This window comes from Choristoneura fumiferana, chromosome 12, assembly GCF_025370935.1.
Source record: "Choristoneura fumiferana chromosome 12, NRCan_CFum_1, whole genome shotgun sequence".
Taxonomy (NCBI): Eukaryota; Metazoa; Arthropoda; class Insecta; order Lepidoptera; family Tortricidae; genus Choristoneura; species Choristoneura fumiferana.
The window spans coordinates 11689289-11717075 of NC_133483.1; the positions used below are offsets into that span (position 1 = coordinate 11689289).

Below are 27787 nucleotides of genomic sequence, written 5' to 3' on the forward strand. Positions count from 1 at the left end.
CATAAAAAATACTTTTTAACATATCATATAAGTGGACGCTGTTTTGCAATGTCAATGTCAACCCAATGTCATTTTGCAATACAATGTCAACTGTTAAAATTCTTTTCTAAGGGTTGACATTGTATTGCAGAATTAATCAGGGTTGAAACACTATTGCATAACAGCGTCCAAGTTAACGTTCTTATTCTTGCATTTTTTTCAACAGCAAATGTTGACGACAGTGACTGATAGATCTATCTAACAACATCGATATGATATTACATAATTTATAAGAGTTTAATTTACCGTACCTTAAGTACTTAAAAATATTATTTACGAAACTCTATTTTATTTATTAAGTGGTATTACTGTTTATACAAGACTGATACAGTTTATGACGGCATAAGTTTGATATATTATTACAGTTATTACGAATAAAAAAAGATACCAAATTAGGTGACCCTTCATGGGTTTGTATACCTATTTACAGTGAGAATTTTATATAAAATATAAACAATCAGGTGCTCTAAGTTCTGCAGAGTTAACAAAGTTACCTTTATAGTCGTACGTATTGAAAAAAAAAAGAACAAGATTCCGAACATAAAGGAAAATAATTTACGGTATAATATAAGGAATGGCGAGAAGACTTCAACATATTATAATTAATTAGGTATTCTGATGTTTCAGTTATTGACGATTTGAACTCTTTGGTCTTTGATAATAAACTGATTTATGCAAGGAGAAACCGGAAGGCAAACCTTCTCAGTTCGCATTTCATGGTTGGTAGGTACCTATTATCAAATTTGTACCTATTCGATGAAGTACATGCTTTTGCCTCTAAAAGCATACAAAATAATAACAAATATATGCACGAATCTTAATAATGATGTAGGCGGTGGTTCTTTTTATATATTTCCTGTGTACGGTACCCTGAACTAAGTACGGATGGATGGGCTATACAAACGGTAGATGTACCATATTTGACTCACACTTAAAATATTAAAATTTATAATGAATAATAACGACGATGAAAAATATACTCAGCGGCACAAAATTTGGCCCACCCTTCATACAAAATTACCGATTCTGCATTCATTTGAGGGCCAAATTTGTTTGCCGCTCAGTATATAACAATATAGTAAATAAGGGCACGTTTAATAATATGTAACATCATTTATATGTATATGTGCAGCCGGCTCCTCTAGAAAAGGGCGACTTGATCGCCATATTATATTCATAAAACTTCAGTTTAGTACTGTACGTATGTAATAGTAAGAATAAAACGTACAGATAATTTCATAATTGAATGCGTGTAAAAATCTTAATAGTATGAACCATAGAAATGTACAAAAAGCTATAGTTTGGTATTACATCACGTAATAAGCTTACTTATCTATCGATCCACTGCCACGTAACGAACACAGAACCCATATTTAGTTACGACGTTCGCCAAACGTTATATTATATTACATACTTTGTTTCAGCCTTTTTGATCAGGAGAACGATTAATGGAATTCGTAGTACAAAATAGTAACTAGTAGACTCGGTGAATTAAAGTTACAATAGATATTGCAGTATGGTCCAGCGCGAGGGCCGGCGATACCGAACTACGACGTGAAGCACCATTTGTTCTAGCGTAGGGACAATGTACACAATTCGTCAATTCTAGTATTAATAACATTAGAATTAAATTGGCGCTTACTCCCCGAATATTCATTAGGAACAACGATTTAAAAATACTATTCGAACATCTCTTTAGGATTAACTTAAAAATATGAGCGCGCATTTGGCACTTACCACTAATCAGTTGACGATTTCGATACTTGAAGCAATTTTAAGCAATTTTTTGTAAGAACCTTTTCGACGTGCTCGATTTCAGTTCTTCTCAGTCAAGGTAGTTACACAGAATGATTATAAGTGGCATCAATAAGAGCTTATATTTTCTCAAAAACGTTCCTTGGCGACGAAATCCAAGTACCTACTATACGTACTGATTTCGGGCCTTTATTATGCCCTTCTGAGAAACTTGAAAACGGAAACAAAACCAGATATTGCATCCCATATTAACTTATCACATATACATGCTACAGTAAGATGCAGCATATGGTTATTGCTTTACTTCAAAATAAATTTGGTGGTATCAAATAAAGGTCTCGTCTATATACACGACAAGTGATTATTTTTTGACAGTATGTTCGAGATGAAAACAAAGAAAGTTTAATAAACATGCTAATATCAATACCACTTTGATACCGACATCAAATAATGTTCACATCTGTGCATATTTCATAGAAATACATTTAAATAAAACAAAGTCGATGTCACGAAATTTTCTATTTACAATAGAATTCTACCTTTATGTATAAAATTGAGCATTACTGTCTATAATCAAAGGCTGCTGATTATCTTAGGTCTAATAATTTTCAAATGCTTAGCATAATATAATACAAATTTCCCAACGGGACAAACTATCTAAGTACTTAGTACTCATTAACGTTTCGCTTCACTCTATCCTCACATACGCTTATAAACAACATATACCTATATTTACAGCTTAACAAATCTCATAGCCACTGGAGAAGACGAGAGGACGCGCTCGTCACGCAATCGTTCCTTACTCTACACGAATACTTGAGTGGATCACATGGTGCGGCGGGTGGCGGCGCGCGGCGGCGCGCTGGCTCAGGTGCACTCGATAATGAGCGGCTGGCTGGACTCGATGACGCTGGCGCGCTCGCCGGGCGGCGCGTGCGCGTGCGCGTAGTGCGCGTCGTGCTCGGGCGCCAGCGCGCGGTACTGCGGCGCCAGGTGCGGCGTCGTGCTGTGCGCGTGCCCTCCCAGCAGCTCGTGCGACAGCGCGCGCGCCCCACCGGCGCCCACCAGCCCTCCTTGCGAGTGCACCTCGTAAGCCTCGAGCCCCTCCCTTTCGTGGCAGTCTTTGTCGGCGGGACCTGCAAAGTGCACGCGAAAATGAAATCGGCCGCGTTCGGAGAGAGCGCAAGTGAAAGTTACGGTTCACCCGCGAAGAGAAAGTGCAGCGCGGCTGCAGTTGCTCTCGCGACTATGATCGCGTTTATACTCTCGCGGGTAACAATTTAAATAATATTGCAAAATAAATTAAAAATGAAAGTGAAAAATGATTTAAAGTGCAGTGCGGTAAAAAAATCAACTTACACTCAGTATTTGCAGCGTTTGTGATGGCCAGGACTTCTTCTATATTGTTCGGCTTACAACTGGTAGTTTTCCAGTGAGTTCGAAGGCCGGAAGCGCTGATATACTTTTTGTCGCACCCTTGGCACACATACGGCCTATCATTTGTATGCAATCGCTTGTGAAGTTTTAAATGTACAAATTGTGTAAATTTCTGCATGCACAAATCGCATGCATACGGTTTTTGGCCTGAATGCAATCGCAAATGAGTCTTTAGATTTGATGTAGAAGAAAATCGTTTTTGGCAAATATCACATTGATGTGGCTTTTCTCCCGTGTGTACGAGATGGTGTTTCTGAAGGTGAGCAAGTTGCGTAAATGATTTACTGCACACGTTGCATTTAAATGGGCGTTCTCCTGAATGCGTCCTCAGGTGAACTTTCAAATTCGAAAGCTGACCAAATGTTTTACAGCAAACGTTGCATTCATAGTGCATTTTCCCATCTTTCTTTTTCAATGGGTAAGGTAAGCTCCTGTAGCCACGTGATGATTGCGAGTTTGGACTCAGTGGAGCCATCATAAGACTGCAGGAGTCGTCAGGGCTCATACTCCGATGCTGTGGACCCAGCTGCGGACTTACGCTCGAATTTTGAATCAGACTTAATTGAGAGCAGTTTTTGAGAGTGATAACGCTAGTTGACGATGGGTAGTGATGATTGCTGTGTCCGTTTTGTGACCTTTCATATTGGTGCGTCGAAGTGACTGTTGGCGAGTATGTACTAGGGGGCGATCCTAGTTGAGTTATTATCGTAGAATTGGGTGGTGAATAAATGTTGTAAGAGTAATTTGGATAATGACTCTCATATCTTGTCTCTCGAATTTCTCTTATTTCTCTGATTTCTCGAATTTCCGTGGTGTGTGGGATAGTATGCGGTGGTGATGAAGAATAAACTGACACAGCGTTCGGTGCTGGCAGTTGCTGTGGCAGTGGCAATAGAGATGGCAAAGGTGTCAAATTAGAACTTGAATCCGGGCTACAAGCGTTGCCATATCTTTGACTTTTCTTGTAAGAGTAGGCCATTTCCGTAGGCGAAGATGGCGGGGGAGTAGCATTAGGCTGGCGCCGATTTGGGTCATTGTTGTTTGTGTCGATCCTGTTGCCTGTCAAAATGGTTTCTAAAATACGTGTGTCTGGTGGAGTGCATCTCATATAGGCTGGTTGTGGCGAAGGTGATGTTGATTCGTCCTCGTAATATGGTTTAGTTATTGGAACAATCGTATTTTGAGATGACTCTAGGACAATGACGGTTGACGTTGCTGGATCGCGGCGTGGTGGGGACAAGTTTTGCGGCGATGTTTCTCCGACTTCTTCCGCTATTATCAACTCCTTTTCGCTTTCACAATCCATGTCTTTGTGGTTTTGATATTGATATGCTCTAGGCATTTTAATTTTAACTTTCCTGTATTCATTACGATGCATATCCTGGTCCATTTTCTGAACAATAACAGTTTCTTTGGGTTCATTGGTTTTGTTAGAGCAATCCAGTACATAGTTTTCAACATCAGAGTCACTGGAGTCTTCAGGAGGTGTAAATTCATCATGATATCCATTGCTGTGATATCCTTCATCAGATCTAACAGAACCATCGTTAGGCGTTAGTTGATGTTCATAATGGGCCCCACAATGAGACATGCTGGGTGACCGATTGCCCAGTTTCTCTTGAAGATGCTGCGCCATTGGTGATGGTCCGCGCATATCCCTATGGTGGTGATTTTGAGCTGGTGACCTATTTGCGTGAGTATTTGGACTTTCCCCTTGATGAATAACCATATTAGTTGTGCTTTCTTTGTGCTGATGAATAATCAAAGTTGGGTTGTCTCTAAGGTGTACTTTCACAGGCGATGGTGGTTGCATCAAGCCACTTGGTGACAAAGGAGTATGTTCACTTACAGTAGGGATTTCTATTTTTGTGTAAACGATGGTTGGCGAAATGTCTGTTCTGACGATAGTCCTGTCGTTTTTGCTGACGTTTCTAGGATCATCCCGGCTTAGCAGAGACGTGCTGTCATGAAAAGATTTATCACTCAGCTCTCGCTTTCTATGCCTGCTCGGGACTTCAGTCTCTAAAAGTTCTTTGGCATTGGTAAGACCAAGAACATATTTCATATGGTTGAAAGCGATTTCTGGATGAACCGGAGCTGGTGGCAATCCGTACGCTTTCTTGATAGTTTCTTCCTTACCTGAAAATAAATATCGTTTGAGTTAGTTCTGAGAAAATAAAAAAATATCTGCGAAGAAAGGTACATATCAGTATATCATGTTTATTATCGACGATACTTACAGATAGAGTACGTAGCTCGCTCAGGATCGATGTCGTAGCCTAGCCTTGTAGCAAAGTCTTTGCAATACCAGACCATTAACTCTTCATTTGGCATGATATCCCTGAAAAGTCATATGTTATTAGAATCAGCCTTAAAACTTCATTACAGTGAAAATGCTAAAGTTTGAGTGTTACGTTTGAGTGTGAGAGTGACAAATACCTGATGGTATAGAAGTATATGTGCTCTTGATGCTGGCAAGCGACGAGGTTCATCACGGAGAGCGAGTATGCCGAGGCCACGTAACGCATCCAATTCGCAACGCTGGTATCCGAACCATCCAGGTAATAATAGTCACTATCCTTGAAAATCTGTAAATAAATAATAATTTCGTTACTAACGGATACTGATAATACTATAAATATTCTAAAGGTCGCAAATAGTCGCAAAGGAGGAAACACGTTGTGTGGAGCAAGAGGCACGTGTAGGATATTTACAATGCGCGTGCAACTGATAGCGGCATGCTTGCATTAACTAATATGGTAGTAGAGTCAAGGACGAGATTGTTATGTTATGATTGTTATGACATCCAATAACTTCATCTTTAGACACGGAAGATAGCGACATCCGTTTATTTTCTTCGTATGTTACAGGTACGAATCGCATAAGAATAATAGCGGTTAAGAATGCTTCTATACGTTAATATAATATAATATAATTAAATTGAAATTTAGGAACAAGGCTTATTATTAACTGCTTTAGTGACAGTTTAAACTTCAGACATAACTTTCTTCTAATGACACTAAACTTCTGGGAGAAAACAAATCTCAATTTAGTGCTAAACTCAGTTTATTAATGAGACAAATTGTACGGAAGTGTTTAACGACTAAATCAACTTCAGTTCCAATAAGTGTTCATTTGGTTGATAGATTTTAGGTTTCTAATAATAAATTATTGGACATAGGTTCCTCAGATAATATGATTTAAAAGAGGATATTTTGAAAATATTCAGCTATGATTTTTGTAGTGCCTACGAAAATTATAAAAAGGACCACTCCTTTTTATTCTATCATACTTAAAATGTTATATAATGCAGTAAACTTTGTGTACCTATTTTGCCGTAGTGCGAGGCTGGTTTTTTACTCTGCCAACGTATATTGGCTGGCATTGCCATAAAACGAAGTAATGCAGCCAGCCACACGGCACAAAAAAAGTTCTTATTATCCAGTACATAATATGTAAATACGTATTTATAACGTTTAAAAACGCCTATAATTTACAGACTTCTTTTTAGGCTATGCATCAAAACTAATAAACTTAGTAGAGTTCAAATAGCCAGACGAATTTAAATCTTACCTATGCGCACGCATGTTGGTATAATTAGGTTTAGTGCTACTTTTAGTCTTAATTACAAAACAATGGCAATTAAAGGGTTTAAATAATAAGTATTTTAGTAGGATTTTTATTTAAGAGTAACCATCACCAAGAGTAAGAAATTAAAGCCCAATCTCACCTTTATATTTCCGTAAGTATGATGTCTGACAGTTTCTTGTACCTGGCCCAAAATAGAGACGAATTGGTTAGTTAAAGAAGAGTATCTAGTGCATATTGTACATAAGCTTTAAACGTCCTATATTGTTAGTTAAATGTGTCTACTGCAAGGTATAGTTCAGAAATTGCTGCTACATCATTGAGTGAAGATTGATCCTGCTTATTTACAAAGGATGGATGTCTTAAGCAAAGTGAAAGTTTGTATTTTAGTTCATTTTGTCGTGAGACTTACCCTCCAATAATATCTCCATGAGACTTTGTCGTTGGGTTTGTTTGGTGTTCTGGTACCTTCGAACGGGCCGAATCGCGTACCGCGAGGTATTACTCCTATGCTCCACACACCTTCCGTCTGGAATATACGGCAAGATTAGTAATGACACTACTTACATTCCAGAATGCGTCAATCAATGATCAAAAGTAATTTTTCTTACCGGTGTGTTAGGCGTAGAGAGTACTGCTGAGGGTCTTAAAGCCAAGCTTCGCGGCAGAGTTTTCTCGGCTCTGTTGGGAGAGCCACGCTCACATGGCACGTCGATCACTATGTAAACGGTGAGCCTTTCGAACTCCTCTTCGCGCATGCGCGTGACGTCATAGGCGCCGGCGCTGGATACAGCCACAGCCGTCGCCGCCGCGGGGCTGCTCGTCCGTCCCACCGTCGTACTCGCTACCTCCTCACTTGATGACTGTTGACAACGTGTTCTAAAGTAACAACTGTTCCGTTGCATGGTAAAGTACTGACGAAGTTAACCAGTGTTAACCTTAACATAACACGTATTCAAGGCACTTTAAGCGCCGATGATTGTTTAATAGCACCCAAAAATATGCAAACGACATCGCAGCGAAGTGCATTTCCCACTTCACACCCGCATGCATCCTGAGGCTCTGTCAACCTAATTTGAATGGTATGTCTTCCTCATAAGGGCTTATTTTAGCTCTGGGAGACTCGGTTGCAGCCGTTCGATAAAGGGGAGGCGCCACTACTGACCCAGTTTTGTGATAAGTGCGCGCTTTCCACTGCGCACCAACACTTCCCCTTTGCCTATTTCTATTTTCGCAAATTCAATTCGTCTGTTAGACATGATATAGCTCTCGAAATTCAGGGAAAAGGTCATCTTTTAGACTTAAATAGAACGCCAGTAATGCCAGTATCAAGGAATCGATTTATTTAAATTTTTAGATATGACTTACCAGTCTCATTTTGATCGAATGGTGTCTTTAAAATCGTACGGTCATAATTTCTTCAATCGGTTGTTGTAACTTGTACCTGAAATGAAATTAAAAATATTTCTTAGCACAAATATACCAGAAAATACTAATATTGTCTATAATTATACTTCCATATACATAAACAGACAGCGTATTGAATATTTGCCAAGATCGACCATAATACAAGTTTCAAAACAAAATTAGATGTCTAGAGCGGTTATAAAATGACTAAAAATGTAACTAAAATAATTTAAAATTATACTCGAAAGCGTTATTCCCCCACAGTTCAGTGTACAGTCAACTACGAAGACTGTACCCACTTTTTACCTTAAAAAACTACTTATACATGTTTAAGAAGTAAACGGTACAAGCAAGTCTTGTTTTATATCTATTTATTTTGTTTAGTTAGAAGGGCGTGTCGGGCGACACGTAGGGTTCCGTACTAATATGCGTAAAATATCCAATACGTATTAGGTAAGTTTTGATTGACTCCATCATCATCATCCCAGCCTATACACGTTCCACTACTGGGCACAGGCGTTTTTTCAGAATAAGAGGGCTGTCGATCGTCTACTACTCGTTAAATTATGGAGGGGGGGGGGGCTTTTTACAAACGGACCCCAAATCGGAAATTGGTCTCAGCAAACTTATATATATTTTTTAAATACTGTATAATAATGGCCCACATTAATTAGGGCTTAGACGATAAAAAAAATCATCTCCACTTAACATGTAGGGAAGGTAGGTACCCTATAATATTTTTTATCAAAACTTTTATTTATTGTTTTGTCGGCTAGGTTAACATTTATACTCATGCAGTAACAGCTTTCAACGTATAGAACCCTAAAAGCCAAAGGGGCTTATCTGCAACATCCACTTTATGTTGCAAATACAGCTCTAAAATTGTCTTTTAAATAGTTCTGTTGTTGTCAGACTTCACAAAGCCTTCTGTGCACCTCCACGTGGCTTCAATGAAGCAACCTCCAAGTTCAACAGTTCGTTGCACAATCGGCGGAAGAGTGGCGGCCGACGACACCTTACGACTATCGATGAGACCAAAAATTTGTTTTTCAAAACCGGGCCCATTTGACATTCAAGTTGCGCAAGCGCTGCGCCGAGGTTCGCTGTAATGCATTAAGTATGAATTGGTTGCATTATCCGAGTATGTGAAACCGAAGTAGATTGACTAAATCAGTTTAGCAAAGAAAATCTAAATCAATATGTTAGATATAAATTAATACACGTCACGTATTGTCCGCTCTACATAATTGGTGTTTGTTAATGGTTATCTGAAGGACGCTATTATATTGATACCTACGTTAGAGACGTTAGAGTAATCCAAGTCCCTAAAAATGAAGCAAAATTATTCGGATAAAATGTAACAAGACGCTTAAAATTCTTTATAATAACCAAAGCATTCACATCACATTTTTATCCCTAATACAACCCAAGTACAAAAATCTCATTCATTTGTAAAGAAAACCTAAAAAAAAATCTGCAAGTCTCGAGTTGACAACTTATAGCGCGTCATCAGTGAAATTTACAATCGGACTTTGTCGACAGCTTAACATATTATCATGCCAATCACTCAGAGCGCCAAAGACAAACTATTATTAAACTGTATATCTAACATTATATTTGTTGAATGTGACGTCACCTTTTGCATCATTCCTAATATTACGGCAGAACAGACTTAACGTACTATTGCACCACCTGAATCATGAATTTCTATGGATCCATGTCACAATATAAAAAATATGTAGATGTACAGATTTGCCTGTCAAGAAAAAAAAGATGTTTCGAAAAACGTTTCGAGCATTGTTATCTGAAAAGTGTTTTTTATAGTATACGCGAGTTCCTAACGGAGTACTTGTAAGATGTGCAGCATGATAATTTAAGTACCTACAATAATTTATTATAGTTTAAAGTGTTCATGAAACCAATTGACATGTAATTTATACGCCTGTCTGTAGGCACAAGGAGGAGATCCATAATGTATTCATAGCATGACCATTTTTGTTCACCCTCTTTGACAAATAAACATTATTATTATTATTATTATTATGAAAAAAAATATTGACATGGTAAAAATGCTCCACGGCAGTCATATTCAACCTTTTTTTAAGTGGATCACAACTAAATTAAAGTTATATTGCAGCCGGGCGCAGTGTGAATTTATGCAAAATATCTATAACACATTAAGCCACTTACAAAAATTTTGCCGCAGGGTGAGTATATTTATTAACTGCTCCACGGTAGGTAATGGGTAAAGAATCAAATGGTTTGATTGGACCTAAAGCCATGCCGTGGCTATTTATTGGTTTCTGTACGATTGAAGCAAATTGATCGAGGAACCAATCTCTCACAGAGGTTACGTTTTACTCGGTCAGAGCGAGTAGTGGGACCTAATCCATTGCCTTCCCTTATTCTCGTTTTCTTTTCCTTAAACGCTTTTAATTCCTTGCGCATCTAATGCTCCGGGCGATGATTGTTTTGTCAATTATATGAATGTATGTATAAAATAGATTAAAATGCATAGTAAACATAAAGGTCTTAAAAAGTCTAATAAATCCCTAATTTTTCAAGCTCTACCCTTTTAACCAAAGTTTTCTATAACGCACCCTTCCTTTCGTATAATTTGTCATTTTACTCATTACTTCCCACAGACTAGAATTTACCCCTTTCTCGGGTACTTAAATAATTCCAGGTTGGCAATTCTGACTAATTATGTATTTAGCGCATAAACTTTTTTACTGCAATTACGTAAGGGCAACTTCCCTCGCAGGCACGTGACCGGTTGCGTAATGCGTCCGCGCAATGTCACGCGACGGCTACCCTCGAGATACGGCTAGGCTATCGAGTAATATGTTGTTCGATTGATGGATCTTTTGCACGTAAATATTTTATATTGGACTTTCATAATTTGTTTGAACGCTCTGGATTTGGTCCAATTATTAGGTGTTTATTAAACTTATATGTACTGAGGGTTTAATAAACTGCATAAAAAAATCCTTTTCATTTTCTTTCCCTCTTATGGTTATGTATATGTACGTATAATTATATATTCTAAGTGATTAACTATCAGTATTAAAATATTATTGTGAATTATTATTTTTAGTAATTTGTTAGCTTGATATTTATTAATTCTAATTTTCTGAATTCACGACTGTACAAATAGTATCAAAGTTTTTTTGTACAATGAAACGTGAAAATAATGGTATGATCCAGGTCAGTAGCAAAAACACTTTTAGAGGTTAAATTATAACACAAACACAGTTAACGTGGGATATTAAATATGTCAGTTAATTGTACCTATTGATTACTGTTGATCTAATACAAAGTGTCGAATGCCATATGTCAAGTAGGATTAAATAATTTACTCAGGTCCATTAAGATGGGCTGCAAGTTTGTGTCACTAATACAAACAACGTTTGTCATCCATTACTAACAATGTATTATAGTAAAAAAATGCAGCAAAAACAATTTTCTGTTTTCTTTTTTTTTAATTATTGTGTTGATATTCGCATGTGTTGTACACAATAAGGCTGCTGATTTATATCCTGATTCTGTAAAGAAATATCGATATTTAATACATGCGCTATAGACGGGTGTGCGTGGTCTGTACTTAATTAAAACTTCGAGTTCTAGTTACTCCGATTAAGTGCTAACCTAGCCTAACACTGGTAAATTCTGTAGAACTGTCAACCCTAATCCAACTTAAAACATGTCAAACTGAACAAAGCAGCGATTGTTACCCTCATCTACTGAATGTGACCAAATTGAGCATACTAAAGTCCTTAATATACTGCGTGATACAAAAGGCATTAATTATTTTATCTTATCTTATTTCTAAACGCATAAGCGTCGGGAATCGGCGCCCGCGACGCGCTCTAGGAAGCGCGCGCAACCTTGGCGCGACACTCGCACTTGAACTTGCCCTTTTCCGAGCGCATCGCGACGTCACCGATGCGCCCGAGTCGCATAATTGAGCTCCGGTTATATAATATTAGTTACTTTTTACTTTTTACTGTGCAAATATTTTGAAATAGATTTTATTCGTTTATTTTGTTTTGAGCTGAAGAGGGAATTGTTGCTTGTTTTGCTGAAGGCATATCTTGCAAGTATCTTATCAGTTTATACGTTTCACTGCTGGGCGCAGGCCTTCACTCTCATTCTGAGAGGAGCCCCCTTAGGCTAGGACCGTAATTCCCACATGAGCCTAGTGCGGATTTGGAACTTCATACACAATTAAATTACTTCGCTATTGTGTGCAGTTTTCTTTGCGATATTTTAATTCACTGTAAAAGTCATATTAAATATCAAATGTAATTACGTACATGAGAGTCCGAGCTCGAACACACGACCTTGCTTGAGAAGCCATTGGTCAAACCATTAGGCAACCACTGCCCTTTAGTATGTAAGTATAGTCGTAGACTTACTTATTTGCTTTTATTCTTATCCAACTTAAGAATAAAAAGCGAATGAAATGCCTAAATATCATACATATTTATGAATAAGTACAAAGGGGGGGGGGGGTATATATCAGTATGGTTCATCCTATTCATTCGGTGGTTAAAACATAATCGCCCATGTTTACTTAAAAAGTTCTAATTCACCGGAACTAAAATATGTAAGTATTGTTACTTTACTTTTAATGTACCTCATTATTTACTCGTACAGTTTAGATTGTTTCCGTATATTTTGCTATAAGACGGTAAACAAATCTGCGTTTTATGGCTTGTGTGAGATTGCGACGCCAACGCAAGGTCGAAGCATATCGAAAACTGTTTGAGAATTATACATTTTCTCATACCTAGCTAATAAATACTACTTACATGCATTGGCTATGCCAGAGAGTGACGGGAACAGTTAACCTTGCAGTCTAATAATAAATTAATGCATAAGTGCACACATACGTCTTCAGTGCACTATGCGATGCTAGATAAAGATTTCAAATGCGGAAATGTTTGAGAGTCAGCACTTATAAGAGAGTGCCGGTAAATAAACGCAACGTTATCTTAATTACGACAATATATAGCAAAAATAAGAGAAGAGTTAGAAAAAAAAATAATCATGCAAGCGTTAAATAATATATTTCATTTCATTACTACACTTAAAATAGCGATTTAAAATGCAATAAGAACAAGATCTCTACATTATGAATCATCACGTCCTAAAGAAAATACAATAAAATGCAAAGTTTTATATTACGTCATGGTTAGCAGTATGGTCTTAACTTTTTTGATCAAAATTATGAAATTTATTAATAACTTCATTTTAATTTTTTAAACGGTAAATTTGTAACTAACAAAATGATAAAAAAGTTAGGTACCAAATAAAATGGTTTATTACCTATCAACAATTTATTAACTATCATCAAAAACTACGAGTATGTAAAGGTACACGTACGGGAACTCAAAGTTTTTAATAACTATTTAGTTCAAATTGGTTGTTATTTTTTCGGTTAAAACATGATTTATTAAATTGATCTCGAACAACTTACCGCAAATTGTCGAACTATGAAATATTGAACAATTGTGGCACTTATTTTTCAGGCTTTAAAAATTACTGTCACCTGTCGCGTATTAATCTACTTTTAAATAATGGAAATAGCACTGCACTTTGTTTTTTTTTATACTTAGTCCTAATTTTGAATAAACTAAAACGGTAGGAGCGTTCTTAGCGTTTAGTTTATACTTTACAATGTCATATTTCATTTACGAATTTATGTTATAAATTAAATCGCGTACCAATGGATTTTTGATATTGTTTGAGTGTGAGCTTCTAGGATGTCAAGTGACTTGAGGTACTCGAGGAGTATGCGCAGCGCCAGCAGTGGTACGAGGGGCCGGTGCCGGCGCGCCGCTCTCATGTCAGCTGCAGCGGCGGCGCGGGCTCAGCGGAGCGGGCTCGGCTCGGCCCGTGCGGGGCGCCCGACCGTGGCGCGCATTATGCAACGGGGGGCACAGTGCTCGCCCGACCTGCCCTACGTCTACCAGCGAAGCACTAAGCCGACGCCGCCGACGACCGACCTAGATGCACTTTTACGACGTGAATGCAATCGACACACATATTCGCGTCTCGTTCCGATAAACGCATCCACGACGAAAGCGGCCTGTGATGGAGAATGCGGACGAATTTGACAGCAAATGCAGTGAGTGCGTCACGCTCGCGCCTAGGGTTTGGCTAGTAGATTGGAGCGGGATGGCGCCACGCAATGCCGCGAACTGCATTCAAGTTCATTACTTCCGTACCGTAGAGTAGTGAGCGGCCGCGACCGTGCTCCCGATCTGTGCCGAGCCAGGCTTTATTGACGATCATCGCACCCTATGCTACTTTCCGTCTTGACATAACCAATTATTAATTAAAGCTATTTTTTTTATACTCATACTAACAAAATTTATTGACATTCGTTCAAATTATTCATAACTATTTAAAAACTGACCAAACTCTAGCGTTCCTTTAATATTCAACCCGAAAACCCCTTAATGATCTAATAAAGTCTCGTACCTACATGATGTAACGTATTCAATGATCGCGAATTACACTCCTGGCTTTTTGGTATCGGTTACGCGCGTTACGCCGATGCTCGTGTATGTTCTCTTCCAATAAAGCTAAATAAGCGATTGTTTATTAGCCGATGTCCACATGGCCAGTAAAAAGCGCTAATTAAAACTAGTTGAAAACAAGCGCGTGGCGTGAGAACGGTAGCGAAAGCCGAGGCAGGGCGGCGCTGCCTCCCCGGAACGCGCTTTCACTATCGCGGGTCGTCGACACAGCCTGCACGCACCCTTACCCTAGGATCTCACTCCTTCAGGAATAAACAAACGAAAGTTAGTGAGTTCCAGAAAAATCGTTTGAAATTAAAGAATAATGGGTCGTATACACGTAGTTAAACTCGTTATTAATAAACTAATAATAAATATCATGGGACATAGTCCCAAACTAAGCAAAGCTTGTACTATGGATACTAGGCAACGGATAAAAATACTTATATAGATAAATACATACTAAAACACATATTGAACATCCAAGAACCGAGAACAAACATACGTATTATTCATACAAATATCTGCCCCGGCTCGGAATCGAACCCGGAAAATCAAGCTTCGTAGTCAGGTTCTCTAACCACTTGACCATCCGGTCGTCAACTGAAATTATAGTAGAAATATTTTCTTTCGACTATCTTTTGGGGTGACGTTTCAAGTCACTTTACAAGATTAGGTCAGTCCTGAGTCCAGAACTTTGTCTTTAAATAATCTTGTCTTTGAAAAAATGTCTTCAAAAAATATCGGCAGTAGCCAGCCGGCCATTGCAATTAGTATACAAACACCTACCTCACTAAACATCATCACACGTGCTACGTAACGTACACACACTAAAATAAAATAAAAAAAACAGCCAAGTGCTAGTCGGAGTTACGCACTGAGGGATGGATCTACAAATGTTCAATCATAGGGTCATTTTAGATGGTTTTAGAGAGATAGACATGATTTTTAGATTTTTACTTATTGGTTGTGCTATAAAAGCCGCCTTCATACCAAATTTCATGCTTTTTGGACAACCGAAAGTACCCTACATGTTTTTCGGTTACGGCAACACCTTTATAAAAACACCTTTAATTATGACTGTTTTTTTTTATTGCGTTGACTTGATGTTTAATTTTTCGCGGCTCTAAGGGATAGCACGCCTTCCTGAGAAACAGGGTCTTGACACATGGACAACATAGTGATTCTATAATATTACCTAGTTTAGGTTTCTTTGAGATCTGCGACGTAGGCTTAGTTTATTATAGTAGATTGTTCAACAAAAGACACACGAGATGTTTAGCCACCCGAGCAGTGCCAGGGTCGCTATAGTTCGAGTGTCATTATGATTGTTTCGTCTCTCGTTAAGCACTTCCTAACTAGCAATTTTCTCTTATGGATTATGCTAATTTAAGAACTAAGGCATTACAGCAGACTAACATATGTCTGGACTATTTACTTTTTAGCTTAATTAGCTTTTAGAACTACGTGGGTATTGTCGATGCTCCTGAATAATGAGTTGTTTTTCCAATTTCGTTCGCAACACACAAGCAATGTTTTTTTTTTTATTTGCAAAATGGTAAGGGTGTTGCACCCGGCCTCTATGGCTGCCGCGCCCACCACCTTCCATTATCCAATATTGATTTCACTATTTACAGGTTGTAATCTGTTAGCAACTGAAAAGTGCTAGCACTGAATAATGAAGCAAGAGCGTTGGCTTATTGTCGCTCTGATAAATAGCGTATCTATTATTTGTTAGCTTTTAAAGATTAGCTTTGTTAATTTCAAGTATAAGATTGAATGGTTGTAGGTATGGAATTTAAAGTTAAAGAAAATGTAAAATGTACGACGTTCATAACATGCATGATGGTTTACCTATATATTTTTTATTCCAATTACCAGAGGCTTTTCATTTAAAATAATTTAATAATATATTTGTGTCTATTGGTACCAAAAACAATAAATCACTGCTTTTTTCGTTTCAAATTTATAAATATTTCTAACACTGAGAAATAAAACTTTCCTTTGTAAACCCAAAAAGTATTTTCATTTTTTAGGCATCTATTCCAAATGTCCTTGAAACTTAAATTTTCAGAATGAAAAATTAAAGTGCTTCCATGTGCTTGAAATTTTTAAACAATAATTCACGAGTTTCATAGGTATTCTTACGTGGCTAGCCGCTGCCTAATTTATCAATGAAAGTCTTTGGACGCCGAGCTATATATCTCTTTGTACGACCGAGTATTTTTGTTGCCGTAGGGCATAAAGGGCTTAGGGAGACCGTGACCTAACCCAACGTCTGGGCCCAGACGCGTCGCCTAAACGTACCCATGACAGACTATCGATTTAATGCGCTCTATAAAAATAGAGCGTGTAAATTTTATCTGAGAAGGTGCCGATTAGGTATTCTAGTAGTCTATGAGATGATGAGATATAAAGATGACCAATAATTGTAATTAAATTAATTTGCATAATTTGCATTTGTAATAATCGTCGATCAACCCAACTAAGGCGATTAACAACTTGTTTAAAACTGAAATTAGCCAATCAACGGACAATCAGAGCGTGAAAAGTTGGAGCGCATCAAAGAAAATGCAGTTTTCCTTCGTCGGAGGCTTGAGCGGTATCAAAACACTGAATCTTCCGGGGTGAACGGCCTGGGCCGCCCGTCCCGCTCGCTAGCCCCCGCGCCCGGCGCCGCTCGGCGTCTCTCTCGCGCCGCCGTTCGCCCGGCGAATAAATCGCTGCGTCCGTGTGCGCGGGGAAATGCGTTGTACTGTACGAGTATTGGGCACAGGTCGTTGACATCCTAAACAATTTGCTTTATAGGCTTTGAAACTGAAAAGTTTTCAGGCTAGTTCAGCATTTTCGTTCCGCTTTTGTTAAGTACTAAGGAAGATATTACCCCATGTGGTTAGATAAACTATGCGTTGATTTATTTATGTGCTTCATAGTAGAGGCTTTTGTTTTAAGTTATAAGGAAGATATTACCCCATGTGGTTAGATAAACTATGCGTTGATTTATTTATGTGCTTCATAGTAGAGGCCTATATCATTTTATCTGATTGTACCAGATAATGAAGGCATTAATCAGCTAAAATATTTATTAAAATATATAATTGAGACCGAAAGTTTTCAATCATCGTTGCGAAAGTACTCACAAAATATATAAGTAAGTACAATTTAGGTTATGTATAATAAGCCCCTTGGTAATGAGATAATGTAAATCAGTTTAATGTGTAGTAAACCAAAACATAGGGTCGTACCATCCCATACATAAGTTATTCGATGTGGTTTCAAAGAATTACAATCTAGAAAAGACGAGCTCGGACTCAAAATTTGCAAAGTATGCCAAGGAAAACTTCAGGACTGAACAGAGCTAACCTAATTCCACACAGCTATCATAATTGCTATCTTATCTACGATAAAACGTCTTATTTTAAGAAATACATGGGAATAAAGCTTGGCTTTTTTTAAGAAGCCGTTCAACTTTCAGCGAGTCTATCTAGATCTGGTTATAGTCAAAGTGATTATTGATTCCATTTAGTGTAATGCACGACGTAGGGCCTGTCTATATCTGTGGAAGTGCCGGCTCCCGCAGTGCAAACTCGATTTCCCCCTTCTTGGGGTAGGCTTCAATACTCATTCATGCCTTTTTCCCGCTCTCACCGGATGCAGGCGCATAGCGCGCTCCCTCTCCTCCGTGTTCATAGCACTGCATACGCGCATGTACTAGACCTAGCCCAATGCAGCGAATTTTGCGTAGGGTCGTTGTCCTCAGCTACATCTATATCCCACCGACTGGCATCTACCCCGATAGTGCTCGTGAAATTTTCTAATTTCATCCCCAGGCGCCTTGCATCACTTCACTTTTGCATTGTGAGACGGCTTATCAACGCACGTTTTTGCTTTTGACACCAAAATGTGCAATTTCTTTGTCGGCGTTTGCAGGTAATTGCCGAGTATGCGTAAATGACGTTATGCGCTAAGCTAAGGGTAAAGTATTCGTAACAATGCAATGCTCAAAAAGTAACCTTCATGTTTTATGGACGGTTGGGTCAATAACAAAATGACGCAAGACAAAACGTTTGCACAAATTGCTTTAGCAATTTCTAAGGCTTGTCTTAGAAATGACTCGTTACAAACAAAAGGAACTGATCACAAAAAAGTGCAAAAAATCAGACGAAAAAAGTTTAAAAAAGAAACTAGTTAAAGTGGTCTCCTAGTTTTGTTAAACAAAATGTTTTGTTCGGATGTTGATTTTATAAAGTGTTGTTTGCCGTACCGCACTTCTTCCCTAATAATAAGTAGCTTTAGTAACCACATCCTTTGGCTAGAAAGCATAGCTAAGTTAATGGATACTGTTATGTAATTTCTAGACTGTTTAGTAGGTACAAAAATATTCACAAATGCTTGAGTTTTGTAAAATAGGCCAAGCTTATTATCAAGTTTTTCAAATTTTATTTTGACCCAAATAAAGTTAAGTTTATTAATTTACTTATGAAATCATAATAAAATATTTGCAAACGCCGGCTGACTTATCAAACAACCAAAAAAAAAATAATTCGATGTTTTCAAACCAACCGTTATTTACGTGTTCTCACGTATCAGAGATAGGCCAGATAGTGCATAGAGCTCCGAAGTACCAGTCTAGAATGTGCTAGGGTCAAAAGCCGCGTAGTGTGTCAGCGCTTAGTATTCCGTGAGTCGCGGGACGGCCAGCTAACGGGACCGCTCGCCCGTCTGCACCGGCCTTTACTTTCATCGATCGACCAAACCACATCGATGGCGATGGTTTACTTTTCTTTGTTAGTTTTGGCTTTTACTGTCCTCGAAATATAATACACATACAAATAATTAACACGAAAAATTTGCTGCAATCTGATTCGATTTACGTACCCAATAATACGAAACGGAACGGAATAAATAAACCAAATGAGGATGCATAGGTACCTTATCAAAGTAACATTAACAAACATTCATGTTTTATTACATAAAGTGGTTTTAAAGTAATAATGGCGGGTGTTATAAAAAGCTGATTACTCATGGTAACTGCTTTACAAAAAATCAAAAGGACCGCGGTAAGTGTTTGGTTAAATCGCAGGTAGAAAACAGAACGATAATATATCAAAGGCTGGGACAACGGGCCTTTGTGAAACGCGTACCGTTACGATAGATTCTGTGACCATCAACAAAGTAAGAAATGTGGTCAACTCGCTTGTTTGTCATTAATTTTTGGAGCTTAATCTTAATCCCTACCTTTAATGTGTCAAGAGAACCTAAATAATTAGCGTCTAGCTAATTTGTCGTTTTTTAATGTTCACACGGGTTTTCAGTGATTTCTCGGCAGAACATGTATAAATTGCTGTCTAATAAGTATACGATACAAGAATAAGAGTATATGGATAAATACCTAATTTTCACATAATTTTAGAGTAATTGGAGCCCAAAATGTAAAAGTGTAACAAAAAATGCTCTACATGTGACTAGAAATTCAACCTGTTTTTTTTCTGGCAGGTAAATCCTCCCGTGGTCTAATGTTACATGCCTGCCCTAATGTCTTCTCATACGGTATCGATACCGTTAGGTCGTGGATGAAAAGAAAAAAATAAGAGGGTGAAATCAAAGCGCAGTGGGATAGCGACCGCTGTCTTAGCTTCCGTATTATATTATGCAAGGTGGAAAGATAGAATGCAAAATTCATTTATTCATTCAATAAATGCTCGTTTTTCTAGTTTCTCTAAGAAATAGTTTTCTTCTTGGCAATTGAAAATGCGTCGTCCTTCAGTTTTAACTTTATAAGAACGTAGTTCAATTAATAGTTTCAATACAGTTAACTAGTTCAGGATAAGCATTAAAATGTAGAAGAGTGAGACCTCCTGCTACCGGTATATGAATACTTATTAGGATGCCACAACCATTAGTGTAAAAACTGCTTTTTTTTTTCGAAATAAACGATTTATTATTATTATAACTATTGTAATTGCAAGAGATTGCAAGCAAGTCCAAAATGTTGTGTTTGTGACTAAAAACAAGTTGAAAAATCTTGGTTTCTAAGCACCCTGTTAAGCAAATACTAACCATTTTATTGCATACACGCGTGCATAAGCGATTTGAATAATGTCTCTAGTATGATGACAGGGGTGACAAACAATGAATGAACGGTGCATTCTATTCACGGTAGGTATAGTTAGTAATTTTATACGGTGTGGTAACCGTTCAGTAGCTCGGTCACCGGAAGGCTAGCGGCATACTTACTCGCTATAATATTTTAATATATAATGTGGCACAACCATACAGCCAAGGCATTGAAATTTGTACCATGATGCTTTACTTCCTGTGACTTTACTTTCAACTGCAAACAAATTCGATTTTAAGCACCAACTTTTGTTTGCTTTGAACACAAAATGTATGCAAACTCGTTTTACATTCGAAAATCACAAGCAATCACAAGTCAAACAAAAGCTTTATGACAAATTTATGACAAATAAATAATACAATATTTGAACCAGGTGTAATTTAATGTAACATCAAAGTACTCTTATAAATTTGGTTAGTATTCCTAATTTTCCAATTATTGTGGGTAATGTATCGTTTCTTGAGTTATGTAGGCCTACAAGAAACCCTTATATAGTTTTACCATGCCCATTCGTTCGTCCACGAATTAAAATTTATATATTTGCCGCATATTAGTACAGAACTCTGTATTGCGCGAGGCCCAAGACGCATTTGGCCGGTTTTTTTCATACCCATATATTTTGTATGCTAGTTGCTTTGGAAAATAATGTAACACGTTTCTCGAAGGTCGGTTGCAGTATGCAATGTGTACTAATAAAGAATCAACAACTTGTTGTATCTCTTCTAAGGCAAAATACAAATATGCAAATTTGTATTTTGGATTTGAGAAACATCAACGCTTCTACCCAGATAAACAAGACACGAGGGAACTATGTACCACGCCTGCCAAAACAACTTCCACCTGGCCTGAATGACAAATCCATCAGGACTAACTTGGGGAACATACCTACGAGGTGTTTTAAAATGAATTCGAAATATTTCAGCAGATGGTTGTTAGATCGACTGAACAATAAGAAAATTTTTATGAAGATTTTTTGACAAATGTATCGATATGTATATTGATCAAAGTTTGAGGTGTACCGCATTAAATCATTAAAGCATTAATAAAAAATCAATTGAAAATCCTAATAGAGAGAAACTATCTGCAGTAATCATCATCAGTTCCCGAGCCTATTTCCCATATCATTTGAAATCGGCCCTCCTAGTACTATTACGCTATTGACACCGAGTCGCCATATTAGCTGAAAATATGAAGTAGTCTTAAACTACTTTGAAGATCCTATCTAACCATACTCAACATCTAAAACCTTATCCCATAGAAAGGTTACGTCAGCGCAAGTAATTCAACCAGGAAAATTATTACATAATGGGTGCATGTGTGCCCGAAGCATGACACCGCTGTACCGTTGTGGGAACAGGTTAACCCCCCCCCCTCGCCCCTGCGCGTGCGCTGACCGAGCATTTACTTTCTACCCATCAAGGACCTTTGGCACTCCCGTGAAGAAAGCTTGGTTTGGAACGTGGCCTTGACTTAGGATTGGAGTTCTAATTAGGGCCATAGAACCTCGTTTTTTTATTTGTTCCGATAGTTGTTTCATTGGAGAGAGCGGTACTGTTAAAATTTTAATATGTTTTTATTTTATGTTATCGTAAATAAAAAAAGTATATTATTATCTTTACATTGTTAGCGTGTTATTTTATTAAGTAAGTACGTTACGTCAATATTTATTCCATAATTATGTTATCAATCTGCCTTGTATGTCGATATGATTACATTGTATAGTAACTACTTTAGTAAACAATTATTTGAGATAATTATGTACTAGATTCACATCAAACGATCTATTAACCTGTCCTCTCCCAGAGGCACAAATTTGTGCCCAAATTCCTTTGATCCTGTTATCCTGGGAGATGACCGATTAATAAAACAGCAATTTGTGACCATTTTATTAAAGCTATTACTCTGTGACTCTATTGTTATCAATTAATTAGATACATAACTAGGGACGCATTACGTAATAGCTGTACGTAACTTTGCAAACTGAAGAACTGCGCCGTTTACAAATCAATAGTCATTTGCATGAAATCAATGTCCAATTAACTTATAGGTACATTTTGTCATGTGGACATTTCATTGAAGTTATTGTTATTATTTTTGAATTTATATTTTGATTGTTATAGTAAACTGTGCATTTGTCTATAGTGAGGTGCGACAACTATCTATTACGGTAACTATAACTTAACTGTAGTCCCTGCCTACGCCAGGCTTTGAAATGATAGAGTTGTGCTGTGACAGACAGACAAATGAATCAAGTCGACACGCTACGGAACAATAACATCACAAGTCCAGCGAATATCATCAGCAAAAAAGCCTCAAATGGGTTCTTTCACATGTCTCATTTTGACGAATGTCTCAGCATGTCAAAAATAAACTTCGGCCACCTTGCCTTGTCAAGTTGTTGACGAAACCGCCACACGTATTGTCACTGCCTTTCAAAGAAACTCATTATGTATGCAATTAGGTTTCGCATTATTTTATCAAATAAGAAAGACTCGAGAGACAGCCAAAGTACCTACTTGCGTCACGAAATTTCCAGTCCGAGATGTAAACTGTTTAAAATTTAAGCTGTGAAGTAATATTGATAATCAACTTTGTGCCGTGTGGCGTAAGTATGAAAATCGCACAATCGAAAGCAAGCGGTGGTGGGGCGAGTCGCAGGCGCAGAGGTTCAATGACCGAGTTTTCACGGGTTTGACGGCCTGCTGTTATATCATCGGTCGTTGTCAGTGTCATTGCCGAAACCGCGGCCGGCTTCCCGCATGCTAATTCATATCTTTTGCGATTTACATTGAGCTCACTTTTGTTCGTGCCGTTTTCGCTACATTATGTGGTTAAGTTCGCTTTATCTGTGTGTAATGCGCGTATTTGAGTAAATAAAAGTACATATGCATATAATGTTAAATAGCACATTTAACTTCATTATTTCAGGCGCAATAAAAACTGGTTGAGTCTCGGCCGGGACTTGAATTTTAATGTGTTTGTTATGTTACAATATAATTATGCTTTTAACTTTTTTCGGCGCAGTAAAAGTACCTATAGCGCACTTTACTTTTAAACGCAATTGTGTTTTTGTTGCTTATTAACTTGAAAGTCTCAGGAAGTTTTGAATTATACGTTTTAAACAAAATTCAGATTCTGAGATGTTCAGGGTGCTAATTACGAATTGTTTTCTGAAAAACTATCTACCTATGACCTTTAAGACGAAAAGATCATGAGTTTGTTGGTGTCATTATAGTTATTAGATAATTATTATTAGGCATTGAATATGTACTAGGATTCATTCTTTGAAACATTCTTTCTGTAATTGAAGTGGGTGACAAATTGTGAAGTTCAACTAAAACATACAACTCGAGAGGGACTCCTCTGACTACTCTGGTTATGTATCTATAAACATAATATTTTCTAATACCTCTAGTATTCTTGTTGATTATGTAGACATTTATGATTACATATTCGGTAATGTTAATGAATGCAGATTCATTAAAATAATACACTTTTCATACTTTTACTTTGCTTAGTAATAGTTATTTTGTATTTTTTCCATAAGGGCTATTTATACAAATAAACTGTAAACTCTAAGCTTAATAATCTTTGTTTCTCATTATGAACTTTCCGTAGGCTTTTGGTTATTTATTGTAGATATACTACGACGGATTTGAGCATTAAATAAGTTAATAAAGTCTCTACAAATAATGAGTTTAGACTCTATACAGGGAATTTCCTAGAGCTTCATACCATGTAACTCAGGTTGTTTTGAACGTCAAATATGACTACTAAAATCCTTGCTAAAGTGTTTTTATGCGTAATCTATGTACATAAGTTGATTTTTCTCAGATGGCGAATCGTGAGTTTCATTTTATAATCTGAAATGTATACTATTTTGAATTTTGTAACATTTGAGCGTGATTACTATCTTGTACAAAACTGTCCAGCCATGTAAGCTAAAATTTGCAAAAGGACAGTTGATTGCAGTTTTGTAGCAATAAATTTAGTTAGTTGTAATGGTTAATGTAATGACTGCATGTATAATGTAGTGAAATGGTTTGTTGTTACTACTGAGAGAAACAAATAATTTTGTATTATGTACAATTAAAATCAGAAGCGAAAATTTGCAATTGCAATTTCAATTTGCATTTTCACACCAAAATACCTAGCTAGAGAGATCAGATTTGAATGAGCACAGATTGCTTATAATCTGGATAAGTAGTTCTTAACCTGAAAAATTGTATAGTTCTTAAAAGGTAGCGATAGGCGTATTTTAACGTAGTCGCGGCTTTTAGTTAGTAGTCCATCTCAGATGGGATACGATCCGGGATAAGTCCGCCTTTGTACTTTTCTGTTTGTAACCTATCTGTATTTCCTTTTTGAGAGTAGCTACTACCACAAGTCGGACTGTCGACACCGTGAGAATTGCGGGCAACCAGTGGATGCAAACGACGAATTATCGTTCATTGTGGCGTTCTAAGAGGGAGGCCTTTGTTCAGCAGTGGACGTCGTCTGGCTGATGATGATGACTACTACTACTATATGGAATCGCTCTTAGTCAGGACGCACCCTTCGACTGTCTGAGTTTCTGAGGGTTTTTACATAATACCTTTTCGTGCTATCAGGTTGCGTAAGCCATGCACGGCGTGCTCACCTTGAGTCCGAAGCGAACCCGCCAAGTTCAAGCCGTTCAAGGCTCAGTTTTTGCACATCGCGACGGCCCAAATAACAATAGTCTGTGTGTGTGCGTAAGTATGTGTGATAGATCGCCATTTGATATTAATGGTAATTTGCACTGTCTATTTTGGTAAGGAAAAAACTGTTTGCAGAGTTTTATTACGTGTTTTACCTGTGGAGTCTATGGTGTAAGAGTCATCGGCTCTAAAATAATGCCTGGGCATATGTTTTAATATTTTATGTAAAAGGATAATACATAGGCTTATTAGAACAATTGAAAAATGACAGCTATTTACTTAAAAACTTACAAAAATTACAGAAATTACACTTGATAAGAAATAATGTGCATATGATAGTACGTGCGCTTAAGTAATAATTTGTTGGCCGCAATCATCCTAATTTTAATGTGGAGTTATAATAGGTAATAAATACCCACACATTCTGTTACTACCGTTTAGTTAGTTTAGTTACTGCCGCTGTTGAAAATAAATTTCAAATTCAAAGCAAAAACATCACATTTTACTTATTTGGCCGTGTTGTTGACATGATATACTTACCTAGTTAGCTTGTCGTGATTTAGATACAGCTCTACAAAATACAAGATCCAAAAATTAGTTTTTTATACTTTTAAAACTAATCATGAATCCACGTTGAGATAATGAAAACGTTATTTTCCAAAAAAAAATATTTTTCATCAGATGCTTGATTCATGTATTCAGACCATCTTTGATTATTTTTGAAAAGTGAAGCTGTGAATGTTTGTTTTGATTGTTTGTTATTGTTATAAAAAGAACAAAAAAATAATTATGCCAACAAACAACAATCTGCAAGAGACTTGCGGGCAAGATGCGCGTTGATGTCTATTCGCTGCCTGACATCGTTCGCATCCTGCGCGGCAAAAATAAAAATACTAACCGATAGCCGCCAAAAATCCAAACACCGTCGAAAAAATCCAAATTGTTAATCCTCAGCAGTTCCGTTCCACAACACTTAAAAATATCCACCTCACTTGAGAACGTCACTTAAAATAAATAAAAATATAAGTCTTTTCTTGAGATCTAAGTTGCGTCCAGTCTAAGTAGTTTGTTCACTTCATGTTGCCGGCACGGCGTGACGGGCCGAGAGTACCGGGATACTGATACAATATCGCTCAGTTCATGGTCGGAGGCTTCCCGCGACTGCGCGCCGCTGCCATGTGCGGCGCTCGCGCTGATACCTGCGGCTCTTCCGCACTCGGGTGAATGAACTGCAGACAAGGACGCCGGACAGGCCATCTCGCCGCACTGCCATGGTCGATGGTGCTGCCTATTCCTGGTCTAGGTTGACCTGCAATGCAAAAAGTTCGGTTTCGGCTAGAACCATAAAAACAAAATGGGCAACAAGAAATCAAAATATTAAATTACTAGCTGTTGCCCTTCATCTGCGTTCTACTCACTGATAATATAGCTTTTCTCCAACTTGCTCGGAATTGTTCTCATTAATGTTGGAAAAATGATAATGAATTAAAAAAAAGGGGCATTACTTCCCGGACATGTCCGGGAAGTGTTTATGATTGTGCAGGTTTTCACTTTTAATTTTATCCAAGCCAAGACCGATAATTCACCATACAGCCAGCCAATTGTCCAATAGTCACGTAGGTACAAAAACCGAGATAAAAAAACCTTAGTTTTCAGCGTTTAGCTAATCCCAATAATGATTGTGTCCAAATCATAAAAAGGTGTATTTTAGACTAAATGATCTTCTCGGAATGCTAAATATTTTGTAACAAAAGTATGCTTTTTAATGTTGTGCGTTTAAGAATTGCCGCTTTAACTAAAAGTAAAAATGTATATATTTATATTTATTAACCCTATAAGTTTTCTTTTAATTTATTTTGATTACTATATTTTATGTGAAACCAAATATACCTACGATTCGGACCCAAATCTTTAATATCGAAATTGAGGAACGTGAATTTCATTTTGTCAAAGATTTTCTGCCGTGTTAGTTTTACGAAAATAAAATGAGTTCTACAAGTAGTGACGAAAATATACTAATGGGCACACCACCAGAATTGGCAGCAGAGGCAAAGTTGGCGATATTTAAATTGCTTCCACCTACAGCTTCGCAATCAACAGCTTCTTATCAAGAAAATATTCAAACCAACATAAGCGCTCTGGGGAAAAATATAACTTTTTCCTTGACGAACTACCCGAATATGAACAATGTGTCTATCTAACATGCAATTAAAACTCTTAACTCGTAGCGTAGCATA

The 27787-nt window shown here is 37.5% G+C and overlaps 1 protein-coding gene across 4 annotated transcripts; it reads right to left on the reverse strand.

Annotated features, from left to right (window-relative positions):
* Positions 1-202: 202 nt before the first annotated feature.
* Positions 203-26716, reverse strand: Blimp-1 (PR domain zinc finger protein 1). 4 transcript variants are annotated; one of them, XM_074095333.1, is made up of 9 exons: positions 26449-26716; positions 8188-8263; positions 7431-7682; positions 7232-7348; positions 6962-7003; positions 5671-5819; positions 5472-5572; positions 3154-5370; positions 203-2930 (listed from the first exon to the last, which is right to left on the reverse strand). In XM_074095333.1, exons 2-9 carry the CDS (start codon positions 8194-8196, stop codon positions 2662-2664), a joined length of 3156 nt encoding a protein of 1051 aa, XP_073951434.1. In that variant the 5' UTR covers positions 8197-8263; positions 26449-26716; the 3' UTR covers positions 203-2661. The 4 variants fall into 4 exon arrangements, with proteins under 4 accessions (XP_073951434.1, XP_073951435.1, XP_073951436.1 ...); XM_074095334.1 differs by lacking the exon at positions 26449-26716 and adding an exon at positions 13956-14240; XM_074095335.1 differs by lacking the exon at positions 26449-26716 and adding an exon at positions 13709-13947.
* Between the last annotated feature and the right edge of the window lie 1071 nt (positions 26717-27787).

Excerpts from the sequence above, each read along its gene's own strand:
- Blimp-1 (XM_074095333.1), bottom strand. Across the intron at positions 5,820-6,961 it reads ATACTTACGGAAATATAAAG|ATTTTCAAGGATAGTGACTA; the intron begins GTGAGATTGGGC and ends ATTTATTTACAG. Across the intron at positions 2,931-3,153 it reads AAACGCTGCAAATACTGAGT|GTCCCGCCGACAAAGACTGC; the intron begins GTAAGTTGATTT and ends TGCACTTTGCAG.